This window comes from Pezoporus flaviventris, unplaced genomic scaffold (genome assembly GCF_033815535.1).
Source record: "Pezoporus flaviventris isolate CSIRO_AGI_PZ_B2104156 unplaced genomic scaffold, CSIRO_AGI_Pfla_v1 ptg000877l, whole genome shotgun sequence".
In the NCBI taxonomy this organism is placed as follows: domain Eukaryota; kingdom Metazoa; phylum Chordata; class Aves; order Psittaciformes; family Psittacidae; genus Pezoporus; species Pezoporus flaviventris.
In genome coordinates, this window is record NW_026893422.1 from 5,521 (window position 1) to 22,366 (window position 16,846).

Genomic DNA, 16,846 nt, shown 5'->3' on the forward strand with positions numbered 1-16,846 from the left:
GCGGTCCCGTTCCCATTCCCAGTCCCGTTCCCATTCCCGGTCCCGTTCCCATTCCCGGTTCAGCTCCAGTTTCCGGTCCCGTTCCATTTCCCATTCCCACTCCCGGTCCTATTCCTGTTCCTGGTCCCGTTCCCATTCCCGTTCCCGTTCCTATTCCCTGTCCTGTTCCAATTTCCATTCACACTCCCTATCCCATTCCCTTTCCCATTCCCATCCCTATTCCAGTCCCTGTCTTTTTCCCGTTCCCATTCCCATTCCCATTCCCATTCCCGTTGCCCTTCCCGTTCCCGTTCCCATCCCCATTCCCGTTCCCATCCCCATTCCCGTTCCCGTTCCCGTTTCCGTTCCCATTCCTGTTCCCATTCCCATCCCCATTCCGGTCCCTGTCTCATTCCCGTTCCCATTCCCATCCCCATTCCCGTTCCCGTTCCCGTTCCGGTGCCAGCGGCGGTGGAAACACGGCCCCGGGCACGGCGGGGGGGGGGGGGGGGGGGAGTTGGTCCCGGGATCCCGGCGCCACCGCACCCCGTGGGAACCGAGCCCTGGGCCCGGCGCCCGGAACTCGGGTCCCCAATGGACCCCAATGCACCCCAATGTACCCCAATGTACCCCAATGTACCCCAATGTGCTCAATGTACCCAATGCACCCCTATGTACCCCAATGTACACCATGTACCCCAATGTAACCCAATGCACCCCAATGTACCCCATGTACCCAATATACCCCCATGTACTCCAAAGCACAACAATGGACCTCAATGGACCCCAATGCACCCCAATGTACCCCATGTACCTCAATGTACCCCAATGCACCCCAATGTCCCCCAAAACACCCCAAAGCACCCCAATGTCCCCCAAAACACCCCAAAGCACCCCAATATCCCCCAATGCACCCCAATGCACCCCAAAGCATCCCAATGCACTCCAATGTACCGTATGTACCCCATGTACCCCAAAGCACCCCAATGTCCCCCAATGCACCCCCATGCACCCCAAAGCACCCCAATGTCCCCAAAGCACCCCAAAGTCCCCCAATGCACCCCAAAGCACCCCAATGTCCCCCAATGTCTCCAAAGCACCCCAAAGTCCCCCAATGCACCCCCATGCCCCCCCTTTTTCCCGGTGCGTATCCCTTTAAACCCCCCTCCCTCTCCCCCCCCCCTCGCCGCGGCTGCGCCACTCGCGCATGCGCACTCTCTCCAGCCGGCTGACCGACGCCCCGGAAGGCCTCGGCGGGGCCGGCCGGAAGCGGGGCGGGCGCTGGAGGCTTCCAGAAGCGGCCGGTGCCCGGTGGCGGTGCCCGGTGAGGCCCGGCCATGGTGGATTACAGCGTGTGGGACCACATCGAGGTCTCGGACGATGAGGACGAGACGCACCCCAACATCGACACCGCCAGCCTCTTCCGATGGCGGCATCAGGTGAACCAGGCCCCGCTTAACCCCCCCCCTCCCCAACGGTAGGCCCCGTTGCTATGGTAACCGCCGCCCCGCCGCCCCCATAGCTACCCCCATGGGGGGGGGGGCATCCGGTGTTTCCATGGCAACCGGAGCAGGGACTCCCCATGGGGGGGGGGGGGGGGAGCCCCCCTTGTTCCCATGGCAACCGGCAACGGGACTCCCCATGGAGGGGAATCCCCTGTTGCTATGGCAACCGGCGCCCCCATAGCAACTCCTCTGTGGGGGGGGGGAAACCCCTGTTGCCATGGCAACCAGCACCTGGATACCCCCATCGCGGGGGGAGGGAAGGGGGGTTTCTCTTACGGGGGGGGGGGGAAAATCCCCTTGTTGCCATGGCAACTGGTGCCTGGGACCCTCTATGGGAAGCGACTGACCCCTCCATCTGCTGTTCCCGTTTCCATGGTAACTCCTCCCCCCCCCCGGTTTTTGGTCCTTCCCTCCCATCCTCACCATGTCCAGGGCTGGAAGAACCCATTGAGATAAACGGGGGGGGGGGGATCCCATTCCCGGAAGCTGGATCCATGGGGACTGGGAATGGCGCAGTATTTGCATGCAGAGGGAATGATGCTGCTGCTTCTGGTGTTCCCATCACCTTATTCCATAAGGATAACGGATCCAGGTGTGCCTGGACCGGGGTGGGGGGTGTTAGCATCCTTTTCCTTGCGGTCTCCTTCAGGCTCGGGTGGAGAGGATGGAGCAATTCCAGAAGGAAAAAGAAGAGCTGGATAAAGGCTGCCGGGAATGCAAACGGAAGCTCGCCGAGTGCCAGAAGAAGATGAAGGAACTGGAAGTGTCATCGCCGGGAAGCGGGAAGGGGGAGCTGGAAAAGCTCCAGGCCGAGGCCCAACAGCTACGGAAGGAAGAGAAAAGCTGGGAGAAGAAACTAGAAGAGCTGAAGAAGAAGGAGAAGAACCTGCCTTGGAACGTGGATACCCTCAGCAAGGATGGCTTCAGCAAGGTTTGGGATTGGGAAACCCCTCTTTGGGATCACCCCCTTCCCCTTTTGGGATCACCCCCTCTTTATCCATGAGCTTCATCCTCCCATCCTCTCCCATCCTTCCCCTTTTTTCCAGAGTGTTTTCAACGTCAAAGCCGAGGAGAAGGAGGAAACGGAGGAGCAGAAGGAGAAGAAGCACAAGAGCTTCGTGGAGAGGCACGAGAAGCAGATCAAACACTTTGGTGAGTGCTTGAAGCAGGGAGATTCCCATTGTTTGGAAGACTGCCCCCCCCCGAGTCCATCCTAACCCATGGGATGCTCCCGGGATGCAGGGATGCTGCGGCGTTGGGATGACAGCCAGAAGTACCTCTCGGATAACCCTCACTTGGTGTGCGAGGAGACGGCCAACTACCTGGTGATCTGGTGCATCGACCTGGAGGTGGAGGAGGTAGGGAAGCCTTTGGCTCGGGATTGCCCTTTCCTGCTTGGAATTTGGGGTGGGGGGCGATGACTTAGGTTGAGAAAGGTGGGGAAGAGCCTGGAGTCCCCTTGGAGCAAAGGAACTGAGGCTGTTGGGATGGGGATTCCCTTTGGAGCCAGGGCAGGAGTTCCCCATTCCTTTTCCTTGCATTGCTGCTGCCCTCTGGAAGCCCAATCCCAATGGGATTCCTCTTGGAGGCAGAGCAGGAGCTCCCCCATCCCCTTTCCTTGCATTGCTGCTGCCCTCTGGAAGCCCAGTCCCAATGGGATTCCCATTGGATTTCTCCTGTTGATGCAGCCAGCATCATCCCACCTTCAGAAGGTCCTCCTGAAGCCTCCTTCTCTTTGACCTCAGCCCCAAGAGGGCTCCATGTGGACACAGAATTCCCAAAGCAGGGAATAATTGGGGTTGAAAAAGCCCTTTTGAAGGAGTGGGGGGAGTGTTTTGGGGGTGCCCTCACCCCTTTTCTCCTTTCCCCTTTCCCCCCTCCCCAGAAGCATGCCCTGATGGAGCAGGTCGCCCACCAGACCATCGTCATGCAGTTCATCCTGGAGCTGGCCAAGAGCCTCAAGGTGGACCCCAGGGCCTGCTTCAGGCAGTTCTTCACCAAAATCAAGGTAAGGACCCCCCTATCTCCCCCCCTCCATCCCATATCCGTATCCCTGCATCCCTATATGTGTGTTCCCCCCATAGACAGCCGACCAGCAGTACATGGAGGGCTTCAACGAGGAGCTGGAGGCCTTCAAGGAGCGGGTGCGGGGCCGGGCCAAGGTGCGCATCGAGAAGGCCCTGAAGGAGTACGAGGAGGAGGAGAGGCAGAAGCGCCTGGGGCCAGGGGGGCTCGACCCCGTCGAGGTCTACGAGTCCCTGCCAGCCGTGAGTGTCCCCCCGACCCCTTCCTTGGCCCCATGGGTTTGGAAGGGAGCTTGGATTTCGGCCAAGCCAAGCGTTCCCGTGCTTCCGAGGGCATTGTGAACCTGTGGCGTTGAGGGCATCGTCTGCATGGGTTGGGATCCATCCAGGCCAGCCATTCCCATCACTTCCCAGGCCATCACTAACCCATGGCATTGAGGGCATCGTCTGCATGGGTTGGGATCCATCCAGGCCAGCCATTCCCATCACTTCCCAGGCCATCACTAACCCATGGCATTGAGGGCATCATCTGCATGGGTTGGGATCCATCCAGGCCAGCCATTCCCATCACTTCCCAGGCCATCACTAACCCATGGCGTTGAGGGCATCGTCTGCATGGGTTGGGATCCATCCAGGCCAGCCATTCCCATCACTTCCAAGGCCATCACTAACCCATGGCGTTGAGGGCATCGTCTGCATGGGTTGGGATCCATCCAGGCCAGCCTTTCCCATCACTTCCAAGGCCATCACTAACCCATGGCGTTGAGGGCATCGTCTGCATGGGTTGGGATCCATCCAGGCCAGCCATTCACAGTGCATCCAAGGCCACCACTACCAACACTGGTTGGGAATGCTTCCATGGATGGGGACTCCAGCACTGCCCTGGGTTGGGACCCTGAGCACCCTTTAGGTGGATAAACTCATCCCGATCTCCATCCCAGCCTCCCCTGCTGCAACTTGAGGCCGTTCCCTCTCGTTCCTTAGGGATAAAGCAAGAAAACCAGGATACGGTGGGATTTGGGGGGGATGGGGGTGGTCCTCATGTGCATCTTTCCCCTAACAGGAGCTCCAGAAGTGCTTCGATGTCAAGGATGTCCAGATGTTACAAGATGCCATCAGCAAAATGGATCCGACTGTGAGTGTTTCCCTGCTTCCCCCATCCCGGGAGCTTCCTGGAAGTGGGAATACCGGAAGAGCACCCCCCCAATGCATTTCCTGCCCCATTCCAGGAAGCCAAGCACCACATGCAGCGCTGCATCGACTCCGGCCTCTGGGTCCCCAATGCCAAGAGTGGGGAAGGAGCTGGGAAAAGCGGAAGCGAGGGCTTGGAAGAGGAAGCGAAGAAGGAAAACGGGGATGAGGAGGAGGAAGGAAACGCGTGAGCTTGGGGGGGGGCACGGATGGGGGGACACAGAGGCAGAAGCACCTGGAAAGAGGGAGAAGATGAATGGAAAGGAGGAAAAGCAAATGGGAAGGAGCCACAAAGAGGAGGGAAGGGGGAAGGGCCCCCCCCCCGCAGCCCTCCCCTGCGCTTCGCATAGAGACTTTGGGGCAACATCTGGGGGGGGAGGGGGGGTTGGGGTCCTCCCCCCCCCCCCACCAAAGGGGTGGTTTCAGGGGGGGTGGGGGGTGGTGTGGTGAATAAAGAGATGGAAGAAGCTGAGTGTGGAGCAGTTGGGGGGAGGGGGGGATCCAGCTGTGCCCCCACCTGCTTTGGATCCAGCTGTGGCCCTTGCTCCAGCTGTGTCCCATTGGATCCGGCTCTACACCTTGCTCCAGATGTGGGTCCCCCTGTTTGGATCCAGCTGTGTCCCATTGGTTCCAGGTTCATCCCTTGATCCAGCTGTGTCCCACTGGATTTAGGTCCATTCCTTGCTTCAGCTGTGGATCCCCCTTTGGATCCGGCTGTGTCCCATTGGATCCAGCTGTTGTCTCCCCCCATTTGGATCCAGATGTGGATCCCCCCTTTGGATCCAGCTGTGAGCCCTCCTTGGATCCAGCTGTGGCCCATTGGATCCAGCTGTTGCTCCCCCCCTTTGGATCCAGCTGTGGGTCCTCTTAAGCCCCTCCTTCGGCAAACCACGCCCTCTTCCACAAGAAGCCACGCCCCTTCGGTAACCCACGCCCCCCAACGCGACCAGCGTTGAATTGCTGCGAAGCCACGCCTCCGTGAGGCAAGCCACGCCCCCAGCAGCACATCCCATTCATTGACAAGCCGTGCCCCCAGTGAAGCCACGCCCCCTGCCCTAACGCATCACCATGGCGACGCGGGGATCTGTGACAGCGCAGGACCCGCAGTGGGTCCTGCCCCCCGGGAGCATCAGCATCCATAGGGATGAGCCCCGGGATGAGCTCCCCTACGGGGATCCCCACTGGGGAGCAGCCCGGGAGCACGAGGCTGTCCCGGATGGATTTCTGGGATGGGATCCAGCCCGGCCCCATGGGCAGCCCTGAAGGTGCGGGGAGGACCGGGATCCGCGCCCGCTTCCATGTGGGAATGGCGCGGACCCCATTCCCGGTTTCCCTTTGTTTTCCCAGAGCAGAGAGCCGTGTGGGATGCGGTGGCTGCCTCCATCCGAGAGCAGCTCCTCCTGCGCAAGGTACCAAGGATACCCCCGTATCCTCCTCCTCCCTGCCGTGGATACGGAGCGCTGGCTGCAGTTGCTTCCCCCCATTCCAGAAAGCAGGAAAACCTCCCCAAAAGTGGCCCTTGAGGGATAAAGAAGGTCCAAGGGTGGTGTTGCCATCAACAGGGATGAGCCATGAGCTCCAGAGCTTCCCTATTAGGAGGGATAACGGAGGTCTCAGCATCTCCTTCCCAGAGCCATTCCCAGCATCCCATCCCTGGGAGATGGCAGGATCCCAGTCCAAGGCCCCATTCCTGCATGGAGCTGCTTCCAGCTCTTCCCTCTGCGCATCCCTCATCCTTTGGCCCTTCCCTTCTGCTCCAGGGCATCCGGATCCCGACCCTCGGCTCCTTCGATGTGGTCTCCACACGGATGCAGGTTGGGAACAGGAGTGTGAGCATCAGGAATCCCGTGTTCCGCGTGGCCTGGAACATAGGAATGGTCCAGAACCTCATGGACAACAGGGATCTTTGTGGTGAGATGCTGGATCCAGCCCTCGCATAGGGAGATGCTGGATCCAGCCCTTGCATAGGGAGATGCTGGATCCAGCCTTTGGGTAGGGAGATGCTGGATCCAACCATTGGATAGGGAGATGCTGGATCCAACCTTTGGGTAGGGAGATGCTGGATCCAACGAGATGTCGATGTTGCATCCCTTTCCTTTGGGAGCAGGAGCCATTCAGATGGGACCTTTCCGGATGGCTCCACCTTGGAATGCTCCATGGAAGGCAGGAAAAGCCCCATCCCCTTTGTGCTTTCCCAGGTGCCAAAGAGCTGAAGCCCCTCGACTATTCCAAGGTGGCCACGGATGCCGGCGTCTCCCGGCGCCAGGCCCAGCGCTGCATCCTGGGTACCACCTCCCTCCTGTCCCGCTGCCTGGCCAAGGGCCACAACGTCGCCCTGGTGCTGCAGGGTGTGGGGATGCTCCTGATGGAGGAGCGGGCCGTGAGGATGTGCTTCTATCCCGCCTTCCTGCATGCCATCAATGGGAAGAGGAGCCACCTATGGGATGCAGCCAAGGTGAGTGAGGGCTCCCCATGGTTTGGACCCGACCCATTGCGGTGCCCCACAGCTGCTTGCAAGTGATGGAGCGAGGGGGCCCATCCGCATCCATGGTGTCCCGGCATCTCCGTGTCCTCCATTGCAGGGTTTCCATGGGCCCACCTTGGTGGTGTCCCCAGTGGTGCCCATCGCATCCCTGACCTTCACGGGCAACGTCATCGTCTTCCCGGAGTGAGTACCAGGGATGCATGGAAGCTGAGTGTGAAGCAGTTTGGGGGGGGGCATCCAGCTGTGCCCCCCCCCCCCGGTTTGGATCCAGTTGTGTCCCATTGGATCCAGCTGTGGCCCTTGCTCCAGCTGTGGATCCCCCCATTTGGATCCAGCTGTGTCCCACTGGATCCAGGCCCATCCCTTGCTCCAGCTGTGGATCCCCCCGTTTGGATCCATCTGTGTCCCACTGGATCCAGGTCCATCCCTTGCTCCAGCTGTGGATCCCCCCGTTTTGATCCATCTGTGTCCCATTGGATCCAGGTCCATCCCTTGCTCCAGCTGTGGATCCCCCCGTTTGGATCCAGCTGTGTCCCATTGGATCCAGGTCCATCCCTTGCTCCAGCTGTGGATCCCCCCGTTTGGATCCAGCTGTGTCCCATTGGATCCAGGTCCATCCCTTGCTCCAGCTGTGGATCCCCCCGTTTGGATCCAGCTGTGTCCCATTGGATCCAGGTCCATCCCTTGCTCCAGCTGTGGATCCCCCCGTTTGGATCCAGCTGTGTCCCATTGGATCCAGCTGTTGCTCCCCCGCTTTGAATTCAGCTATGGGTCCTCCTAAGCCCCTACTGAGGCAAACCACGCCCCCCTTCCACAACAAGCCACGCCCCCTACGAGAACCCGCGCCGATTTGCTGCGAAGCCACGCCCCCTCAAGCTTGCCACGCCCCCAGCAGCACATCCCATTCATAGACAAGTCACTCCCCCACATAAACCACGCCCCCCGTTGGTGTAAGCCCCGCCCTCTTTCCAATGGGACCACTGTGGGGGCGCGGAGCAGTGGCTCTTGTTTGGCCTCAGGTGACCCCTGGGGATAAACCCGCTGGGAGCAGGAGGGATTCGAGGTCTTTCCCATCCTGGATTCCCCCTTTTCCCGGGAGAATCCTTTGGGACGGGCCGGGATGAGCAGGGGCTGCCATGGATCCCTTCATCCCTAGGTTTGAACTGGAGTCAGTGTCCAAGCGACCAGCCAGGAACGTCCCCAAGTCCTCGAGTCCTCCTCATCCCCTGGGATGTGCCCCCGGTGAGGACAAGGAGGAGCAGGATTTGCCCCCCATCCGGCAGCGCATGGGAGGTAAAGCAGCTCCGAGCCCGTGTCCGTGGGTAAGATCCAAGGGGAAAATCCATGGTGAGGACTTGGGCCAGCTCCTGAGCTGGGCTTCACCAACCGCATCCAGGATGCATCCGGGTCCTGCAATTCCCACCCCAAGGAATTAGATCCCTGTCACCAGCTCCTCCTTCCCATCACTGCCCCAGGGGGAAACCTGCGTTGGAAGGGAGACGTTGGGAAGGAGCTCCAGGAGCATCCTTGGCCATTACGGGAAGAGACCGGAGCTCCTCTGATGTCTGTGTCCTTCCCAGTTCCAGGGGTGTGCTGGGATCTGCCTTTGCTTCCCTCTTGGAGCTCCATTCATACCAAGAGGCCATGGGATAAGAAGGGGAAGGACCAGAAGATGATGAAGGACCAGAAGATGAAGGATCATGAGGTGAAGGATCATGAGGTGAAGGACCAGAAGGTGAAGGACCAGAAAGTGAAGGACCAGAAGATGATGAAGGACCAGAAGATGAAGGACCAGAAAGTGAAGGATCAGAAGATGATGAAGGACCAGGAGATGAAGGACCAGAAGATGAAGGATCATGAGGTGAAGGATCATGAGGTGAAGGACCAGAAGGTGAAGGACCAGAAAGTGAAGGACCAGAAGATGATGAAGGACCAGAAGATGAAGGACCAGAAGGTGAAGGACCAGAAGATGAAGGACCAGGAGATAAAGAAGGGCAAATCTCAACTCAAGTGAGTCTGGGAGCCATTTCCCAGCGCCATTCCCACTCCTCACCATCATCCCTGGGGTTCCATGAGCACAAGCATCACCTGAGCTGGTGGCACCCAGAGGAACGTGGCTGCGACCCCAACCCCATCCCCTTCTCCCCCTGTTCCCTGTTTCCAGGCAGCTTCCAGCCATCCCAACGGTCTCCTCTGGCAAAGCCGGGCCCTCACCATGCACCAAAGCCCAAGTGTCCAAGTGGAGACCAGCACCAGCAGCAGAACCTCTGAGGTCCTCCAGGGCAACAGGACTTGGTCACAAGGAAGCTCCTCTCCAAAGGCACCTGGGAAGCAGGAACGGGCTGGAAGCGAGGAGCTCAGAGGCTGGGAAAGCCGGGATCTACAAGGTCTTCATCCGCCAGGATCCGGCTCCGGATGCGGCTCAGATCCTCAGGGCAAGGCCGGAGCTGTTCTGGTCGGTGCTGAAGGAGCCCCAGAAGAGGGTGTTGGCAGGATACAGGTTCCTGCCCCCTCTTCTTGTGCCCCCATCACACCAAGGGTCCGGATCCACTCCGTGGCAGCCATTGAGGAGCAGGGTGGTGGGGACCACTATGGAATGAGTATGGAGCAGGAGGAATCAGGTCTATGCTCGTCTTGGGTTCCAAAGGGAGGGATACTGGGGACTCTTCCACCACCCTTGGCTATGGTTGATGCCGTGGTTGAGCTGTCCCCATGGGCTCTTCCATCACCCTTGGCTATGGTTGATGCCATGGTTGAGCTGTCCCCTTGGCTCTTCCATCACCCTTGGCTCTCATTGATGCCATGGTTGAGCTGTCCCCTTGGGCTCTTCCATCACCCTTGGCTCTCATTGATGCCGTGGTTGAGCTGTCCCCATGGGCTCTTCCATCACCCTTGGCTATGGTTGATGCCGTGGTTGAGCTGTCCCCATGGGCTCTTCCATCACCCTTGGCTCTCATTGATGCCATGGTTCACGGGTCACCAAGGAGCTCACTGCCAAGAGCATCCTTCCTTAAGGAGCACCCAAGTTGGAGACCTTTGGCCATAGCTGGAAGACCCATCTGGCCATGGGGCTACTCTGGACCATGAGGTCCTCCAGCTCTCCAATGGGAAGAGAAAGGCTTTTGGGATAGATTTGGAGCAAAGGGAAGGGTTAGGAGGGGAGGAGCAGCCTCAGTGTCCTGGTGTGAAGCCATCGAGGGGTCCTCACGTGAGCATCTCTTCTGCAGGTATCCCAGCTCCCCCCATGCCTCCAAGTGTCCCATCCGGCCCCAAGGATCGGGAATGGGAATGGGATCAATAATACCACCAAGGAGATGTTTGGAGCTCTTTAATTGTCCCCAATGGGCCTCAATGGGAGTGGGGTGGGGATGGGGCCGCTCAACTCCAGTCCTTTTTCGGGGGAAACAGCCCAAAACTGGGGGTGGGACCAGGGAAAAGGTGGATTTGGGAGCCAGGGAGGAAGGATTGGGAAGGAAGAAGCGGGACCAGAGCAGGGGAAGGGAAAGAGGCCACCTCCGGGTGGCTCTGGGGGACTTCTGGGCTCCCCCAGCCCCCATGGAAGACCCCATTGACTCCCAGAGACCCTCAACGTCCCCATGTCTCCAGTGACCCCCATGTCCACGGTGACCCCAGTGTCCCCATCTCCCATTATCCCCAGGGTCCCCATATCCCCATGTCCCCGCCTCACTATCCCCATCCCCTGTCCCCAACTCACCGTCCCTATGTCCCCCTCTCCCCTGCCTCCTCTATCACTGTTTATGTCCCTATGTCCCCTCTACAACTGTCCCATGTCCCCATTCCCCTGTCCCTATGTCCCCTCCATCACTGCCCCTGTCCCCTCTAACACTGTCCCTATGTCCCTATGTCCCCTCTATCACTGCCCTCCATCCCCTCCATCACTGTCCCTATGTCCCCTCCATCACTTCCCCCCATCCCATCACTGTCCCTATGCCCCCATTCCCTCTATGAGTGCCCCCCATCCCCTCCATCACTCCCCCCCATCTCTCCCCCCACCTCTCCCCCCATCTCTCCCCCCATCACTCCTCCCCATCTCTCCCCCCCACCTCTCCCCCCATCACTCCTCCCCATCTCTCCCCCCCATCACTCCCCCCCACCTCTCCCCCCATCACTCCCCCCCATCTCTCCCCCATCTCTCCCCCCCATCACTCCCCCCCACCTCTCCCCCCATCACTCCCCCCCATCTCTCCCCCGCTTCCCCCCCCCCCACACCACCTCGTGGATCCCCCTGCCCGCCTCCCGCAGCCTCTCTCCGTACTCGAGCCCCCTCAGGAGCCCCTCGGGGACGGCTCCGAGCCCGCAGCGCAGCCCCCAGCAGCCGCCCGCGATGGTCCCGGTGCTGTCGCTGTCTCCGCCGTGCAGCGCCGCCCGCCCGCAGAGCTCGGCCCAGGCCCCCCCCGCCGCCAGCAGCGCCTCCAGCGCCACCATGGGCGCGTCGTGCCCGCTGCGCCCCGGCCACCCCTGCAGCGCCCAGCGCCCGTACTCAGCGTCCCGGGACACCGGGTCCGGCAGCGGCGGCAGCCGGGGGGGGCCCGAGCCGGGGAGGAGCCCGCGGGAGGTGAGGTACCTGCGGGGGGGGGGGGGGACGTACAAGGGGGGGGTAACGGGGGTATAACGGAGGGAATGATGGGGTAATAATGGGGGTAATAACGGGGGATAATGGGAGTAATGATGGGGGCAATAACGGGGGATAATGGGGGCAATGGGAGTAATAACGGGGGTTATAACGGGGAATAATGGGGGTAATAACGGGGGTAATAACGGGTAATAACGGGGGTAATGGGGGTAATGATGGGGTAATGATGGGGGCAATAACGGGGGTAATAACGGGGGATAATGGGAGTAATGATGGGGGCAATAACGGGGGTAATAACGGGGGATAATGGGAGTAATGATGGGGGCAATAACGGGGGATAATGGGGGCAATGGGAGTAATAACGGGGGTTATAACGGGGGATAATGGGGGTAATAACGGGGGTAATAACGGGTAATAACGGGGGTAATGGGGGCAATAACGGGGGATAATGGGGGTAATGATGGGGTAATGATGGGGGCAATAACGGGACATAATGGGGGTAATAACGGGGGTAACGGGGGTAATGATGGGGCAATAACGGGGGATAATGGGGGTAATGATGGGGGTAATGATGGGGGTAATGATGGGGGCAATAACGGGGGTAATAACGGGGGTAATGATGGGGCAATAACAGGGGATAATGGGGGTAATGATGGGGGCAATAACGGGGTAATAACGGGGTTAATGATGGGGGCAATAACGGGGGATAATGGGGGTAATAACGGGGGTAACGGGGGTAATGATGGGGTAATGATGGGGGCAATAACGGGGGTAATAACGGGGGTAATGATGGGGCAATAACGGGGGATAATGGGGGCAATGATGGGGGCAATAACGGGGGTAATAACGGGGGTAATGATGGGGCAATAACGGGGGATAATGGGGGTAATAACGGGGGTAACGGGGGTAATGATGAGGGCAATAATGGGGGTAATAACGGGGGTTATAACGGGGGATAATGGGGTAATAACGGGGGTAATAACGGGGGATAATGGGGGTAATGATGGGGGCAATAACGGGGGATAATGGGGGTAATAATGGGGGTAATGGGGGTAATAACGGGGGTAATAACGGGGGTAATGGGGGTACTGGGAGTAATAACGGGTTATAAGGGGGATAGCAATGGGGATAATGGGGGTGTTGGAGTGATGGGGCAATGGGGAGATGGAGATAATGGGGATAATGGGATAATGGGGATAATAATGCGGATAATGTAATGGGGGACAAGGGGGAGATTGGGACAATGAGGACAACGGGATCATGGGCTGTTGGAGTGATGGGGGCACTGGGGACATGGGGGCACTGGGGTCACGGGAGAGGGCACATTGGGGTCCTGGGGACACCGGGCGTGCAGCAGGGGCAGGACGGGCACCGCTGGCCCCATGGACCCCGCGGGCCCCAGGCTCAGCAGTGACCCCGGTGGCAATGGGGCAGGGGGACACCGGCCCCCCCCCGGCCCTCACCGGCTCCAGACCTCCCCAAAGAACGGCCACGCGGCCGCGTTCTCGCTCACGGCCACCCCGGTGCCCTCCACGTAGCTCCAGGCCAGGGGCAGGACCCGCAGCAGCTCCGGCCCCCAGCGCTCGGGGGGCTCCCCCCGGACCCCCAGCGCCCCGAACAGCGCCACCGCCAGGGCCCCCAGGTACCCTGCAGGGCACACACGGGGAGGGGGGGGGTCAGAGCGGGGCCGGGGCTCGCTGCGTGCCCCCCCCGCCCGCAGCGCTGCGCACCGGTGGGGTGGTGATGGGTCATGCGCCCGCTCTCGATGCTCACCGCGATCAGGGTCGGAAGGTCCCGGGCACGGGGGTACCTGCAAGGGGGTGGGGAGCGGTACCGCCCTGTCCCCATCCCCGGTGGCCCCATCCCCTCCCTGTCCCCATCCCCTCCGTGGCCCCATCCCCTCCCTGTCCCCATCCCCTCCTTGTCCCCATCCCCGATGGCCCCATCCCTTCCCTGTCCCCATCCCTTCCCTGTCCCCGTCCCCTCCTTGTCCCCATCCCCGATGTCCCCATCCCTTCCCTGTCCCCATCCTTGATGTCCCCATCCCTGATTTCCCCATCCCCTCCTTGTCCCCATCCCTTCCCTGTCCCCATCCCTTCCCTGTCCCCATCCCCTCCTTGTCCCCATCCCTTCCCTGTCCCCATCCCTTCCCTGTCCCCATCCCCGAGGTCCCCATCCCCTCCCTGTCCCCATCCCCTCCCTGTCCCCATCCCTTCCCTGTCCCCATCCCCTCCTTGTCCCCATCCCCGATGGCCCCATCCCTTCCCTGTCCCCATCCCTAATGTGCCCATCCCTGATTTCCCCATCCCCTCCTTGTCCCCATCCCTTCCCTGTCCCCATCCCTCCCTTCCCTATCCCTCCCTGTTCCCATCCCCATGGCCCCATCCCTTTCCCCCCCTCCCCAGGCTCTGACCCCCCCATCCCTGCCCCACCTGAGCCCTATGGCGAGGCTGCGCATGGCGGCTCCGCACCCGGTGCCCGTGGGGTTGAAGGGGATGCGGTACCCCCCGGGGACCCCCGGCTGCAGCTGAGACGTGCCTGGGGGGGGGGGAAGCAGAGGGGTGAGACCCCCCCATGACCCCCCCCAGACCCCTCCATGACATCCCCTTGGCCCACCCATGACCCCCCCCAGGCACCCCCAGACCCTTTTATGACCCCCCCTAGGCCTCTATTACCCCCCACCCTGACCCCCCATGACATCCCCATGGCCCCCCCATGAAACCCCCTTTATGACCCTCCCGACCCCCCCATGACCCCCCCATGACCCCTCCATGACATCTCCATGCCCCCCATGAACACCCTCCCCAGTCCCCCCCATTTATGACCCCCCCATGACATCCCCATGACCCCCCCATGAACCCTTACCCTCCCCGACCCCTTCATGACCCCCCCACCCCCATTACCCCCCATTGCCCCCCTCCCTCACCCAGGATGCTCGTGGGCCCCGGTTTGCGCCCCTCCATGTCCCCCATCGCGGCCACGTAGCGCCGGGCCAGCTCCTGCAGCAGCGCTTCCCCCTCCAGCCCTGGGGGGGCGGTAGTGAGACCCCCCCTTCCATCCAGGGCACCCATCGGCAGGAAAAGGGGACCCCCCCAACATGGACACCCACAAGTGGGGGAGCATCACCCCATAGACACCCCATGGGTACAATGGGGACCCCCAGCACCATCCCTGGACACCCCTCATAGAGCCCAAGGCAGAGAACAGGGGTCTCCAATTCCCCCCCCTGGGGGACCCACTCGTTAGAACAGGGATGCTCCAACTCCATCCCAGAACACCACAGAGGGGCTGCGGTACAGTGGGGCCCCCATCCCTTTGGACCACATCTTTAGGGACCCCATCCCTTTGGACCCCATCCTTGGGTACCCCATCCCTTGAGTACCCCATCCCCTGTGCATCCCATCCCTTGAGGACCCCATTTGTGTACCCCATCCCCTGGGGACCCCATCATTGGGGACCCCATCCCTTGGGACCCCATCTCCTGGTAACCCCATCCCTTGGTGACCCCATTTGGGTACCCCATCTCCTGGTGACCGCATCCCTTAGGACCCCATCTTTGGGTACTCCATCTTCTGGTGACCCCATCCTTTGGGACCCCATCCCTTAGGACCCCATCCCATCATTGGATACCCCATCTCTTGGGTACCCCATCCCCTGGGGACCCCATCTTTGGGTACCCCATCCCCTGTGCATCCCATCCCTTAGGACTCCATTCCTTGGGTACCCCATTTGGGTACCCCATCTCCTGGAGACCCCATCCCTTAGCCCCCATCTCCTGCTTCACCCCATTTGCCCCCCCTGCCCCCCATATCTTTGGGGTGCTCCCCCGTACCCGTGGCCAGCCCCTCGGCGGTGGCGAGGTGCAGGACGGTGTCATCGCTCACGGGCCACTCGGGGGGCTCCAGGACGATGGCCTCCAGCCCCCCCAGCTCCTCCAGCTCCGCATGGATCTGCGCTCCCGACGTGCAGTATTCCCAGCGCCCCCCCCGGTACCCCAGCGCGTCCCCCACCCCGCTCAGCACCATGGCGGCCTCATAGGATTCCACTGAGGGCACCCTAAAAAGGGGGGAAGAAGGGGTTTGGGGGGGGGTGTCCAGCAATGGGACCCCCCAATGGGACACTCACTTCTCCTCCATAGCAGCTGGGGATGCCCATCAGGGTGGGGGCAAAGAGCCAGGAGTGCTTAAGGAGGAGGAGGAGATCCCATGGGATCCTGATGGGATCCATCCCAAAGGGACTTGGGGGGCAGCAAGGGGGGGGCATGGAAGGGATATGGAGGGGGTGAGGGTGAAGGTGGATGGGGACACAAAGGGATAGGGAGGAGTGGGGTGTGGGGGGGGCACCCAATGGGGTAATTCCAAAGGGGAATGGAAATGCATGGGGGTACCCTAAAGATGGATGTGGGGACCCGAAGGGGCATGAAAACACATGGGGGCACCCAAAGGTGGATGGGGGAGACCCCAAAGGGCAATGGAAGCAGATGGGGGGCACCCAAAGGTGGATGGTGGGGACCCCCAAAAGGCAATGGAAGCAGATGGGGGGGCACCCAAATGTGGATGGTGGGGACCCCCAAAGGGCAATGGAAGCAGATGGGGGGAACCCAAAGATAGATGGGGGACCCCAAAGGGCAGTGGAAGCAGATGGGGGGCACCCCAAGGTGGATGGGGGGACCCCCAAAAGGCAATGGAAGCAGATCGGGGCACCCCAAGGCTCAAACAGGCACATGGGAGCCCCCCCAAAGGACCAGGAGGGTGCCCAAGGGACCGCAAGGATGAGGGATGTGGGGCGGCAGCAGCAGCATCCCCATGGAGCAAGGTCCCTGCTGAGGGTTGATCCCACGCTGATCCCAAACCCGCCGCTTTTTGCCCCAAAACCCCGGGTTTTGGGGGCGGGGGGGTGAAGGGAAGGGATCGTCCTTAAATCCCAGGGCCTGGAAGCGGGATCCGGCAGCCGGAGCCTCCGCAGGCCCGGATCCAAGGCCACGGCTCTGCCCCAGGAGCAGCTTCCCAGGCTCTGCTTTGGGCCAAAAAGGGGTGGAATGGGGCCAGAGCTGTTGTTAAAAACCAGT

General features: G+C 60.9%; 2 protein-coding genes across 2 annotated transcripts; one reads left to right on the forward strand and one right to left on the reverse strand.

Annotated features, from left to right (window-relative positions):
* Nucleotides 1-1,281: 1,281 nt before the first annotated feature.
* LOC133264610 (hsp90 co-chaperone Cdc37) lies at nucleotides 1,282-4,908 on the forward strand. Its single transcript, XM_061444444.1, has 8 exons — nucleotides 1,282-1,418; nucleotides 2,134-2,415; nucleotides 2,531-2,636; nucleotides 2,727-2,842; nucleotides 3,370-3,492; nucleotides 3,569-3,751; nucleotides 4,572-4,643; nucleotides 4,738-4,908. Exons 1-8 carry the CDS (start codon nucleotides 1,317-1,319, stop codon nucleotides 4,888-4,890), a joined length of 1,137 nt encoding a protein of 378 aa, XP_061300428.1. The 5' UTR covers nucleotides 1,282-1,316; the 3' UTR covers nucleotides 4,891-4,908.
* Nucleotides 4,909-11,372: 6,464 nt separating this feature from the next.
* On the reverse strand, nucleotides 11,373-15,988 carry LOC133264608 (ADP-ribosylhydrolase ARH1-like). Its single transcript, XM_061444442.1, has 7 exons — nucleotides 15,904-15,988; nucleotides 15,611-15,834; nucleotides 14,705-14,803; nucleotides 14,211-14,316; nucleotides 13,509-13,588; nucleotides 13,242-13,425; nucleotides 11,373-11,769 (listed from the first exon to the last, which is right to left on the reverse strand). The coding sequence occupies exons 1-7, from the start codon at nucleotides 15,912-15,914 to the stop codon at nucleotides 11,373-11,375; spliced, it is 1,101 nt and encodes a 366-aa protein (XP_061300426.1). The 5' UTR covers nucleotides 15,915-15,988.
* Nucleotides 15,989-16,846: the final 858 nt, after the last annotated feature.

What these genes read in the sequence shown, in the direction of transcription:
- LOC133264610 (XM_061444444.1), top strand. Translation starts at nt 1,317, where the DNA reads ATGGTGGATTACAGCGTGTGGGACCACATCGAGGTCTCGGACGATGAG. An exon ending in TCTTCCGATGGCGGCATCAG is followed by an intron (nt 1,419 to 2,133) that starts GTGAACCAGGCC and finishes GGTCTCCTTCAG; the next exon opens with GCTCGGGTGGAGAGGATGGA. An exon ending in TCTACGAGTCCCTGCCAGCC is followed by an intron (nt 3,752 to 4,571) that starts GTGAGTGTCCCC and finishes TTCCCCTAACAG; the next exon opens with GAGCTCCAGAAGTGCTTCGA.
- LOC133264608 (XM_061444442.1), bottom strand. An exon ending in GGGGCCCACGAGCATCCTGG is followed by an intron (nt 14,317 to 14,704) that starts GTGAGGGAGGGG and finishes CCCCCCCCCCAG; the next exon opens with GCACGTCTCAGCTGCAGCCG. An exon ending in TTTGGGGAGGTCTGGAGCCG is followed by an intron (nt 11,770 to 13,241) that starts GTGAGGGCCGGG and finishes CCCCCCCCGCAG; the next exon opens with GTACCTCACCTCCCGCGGGC.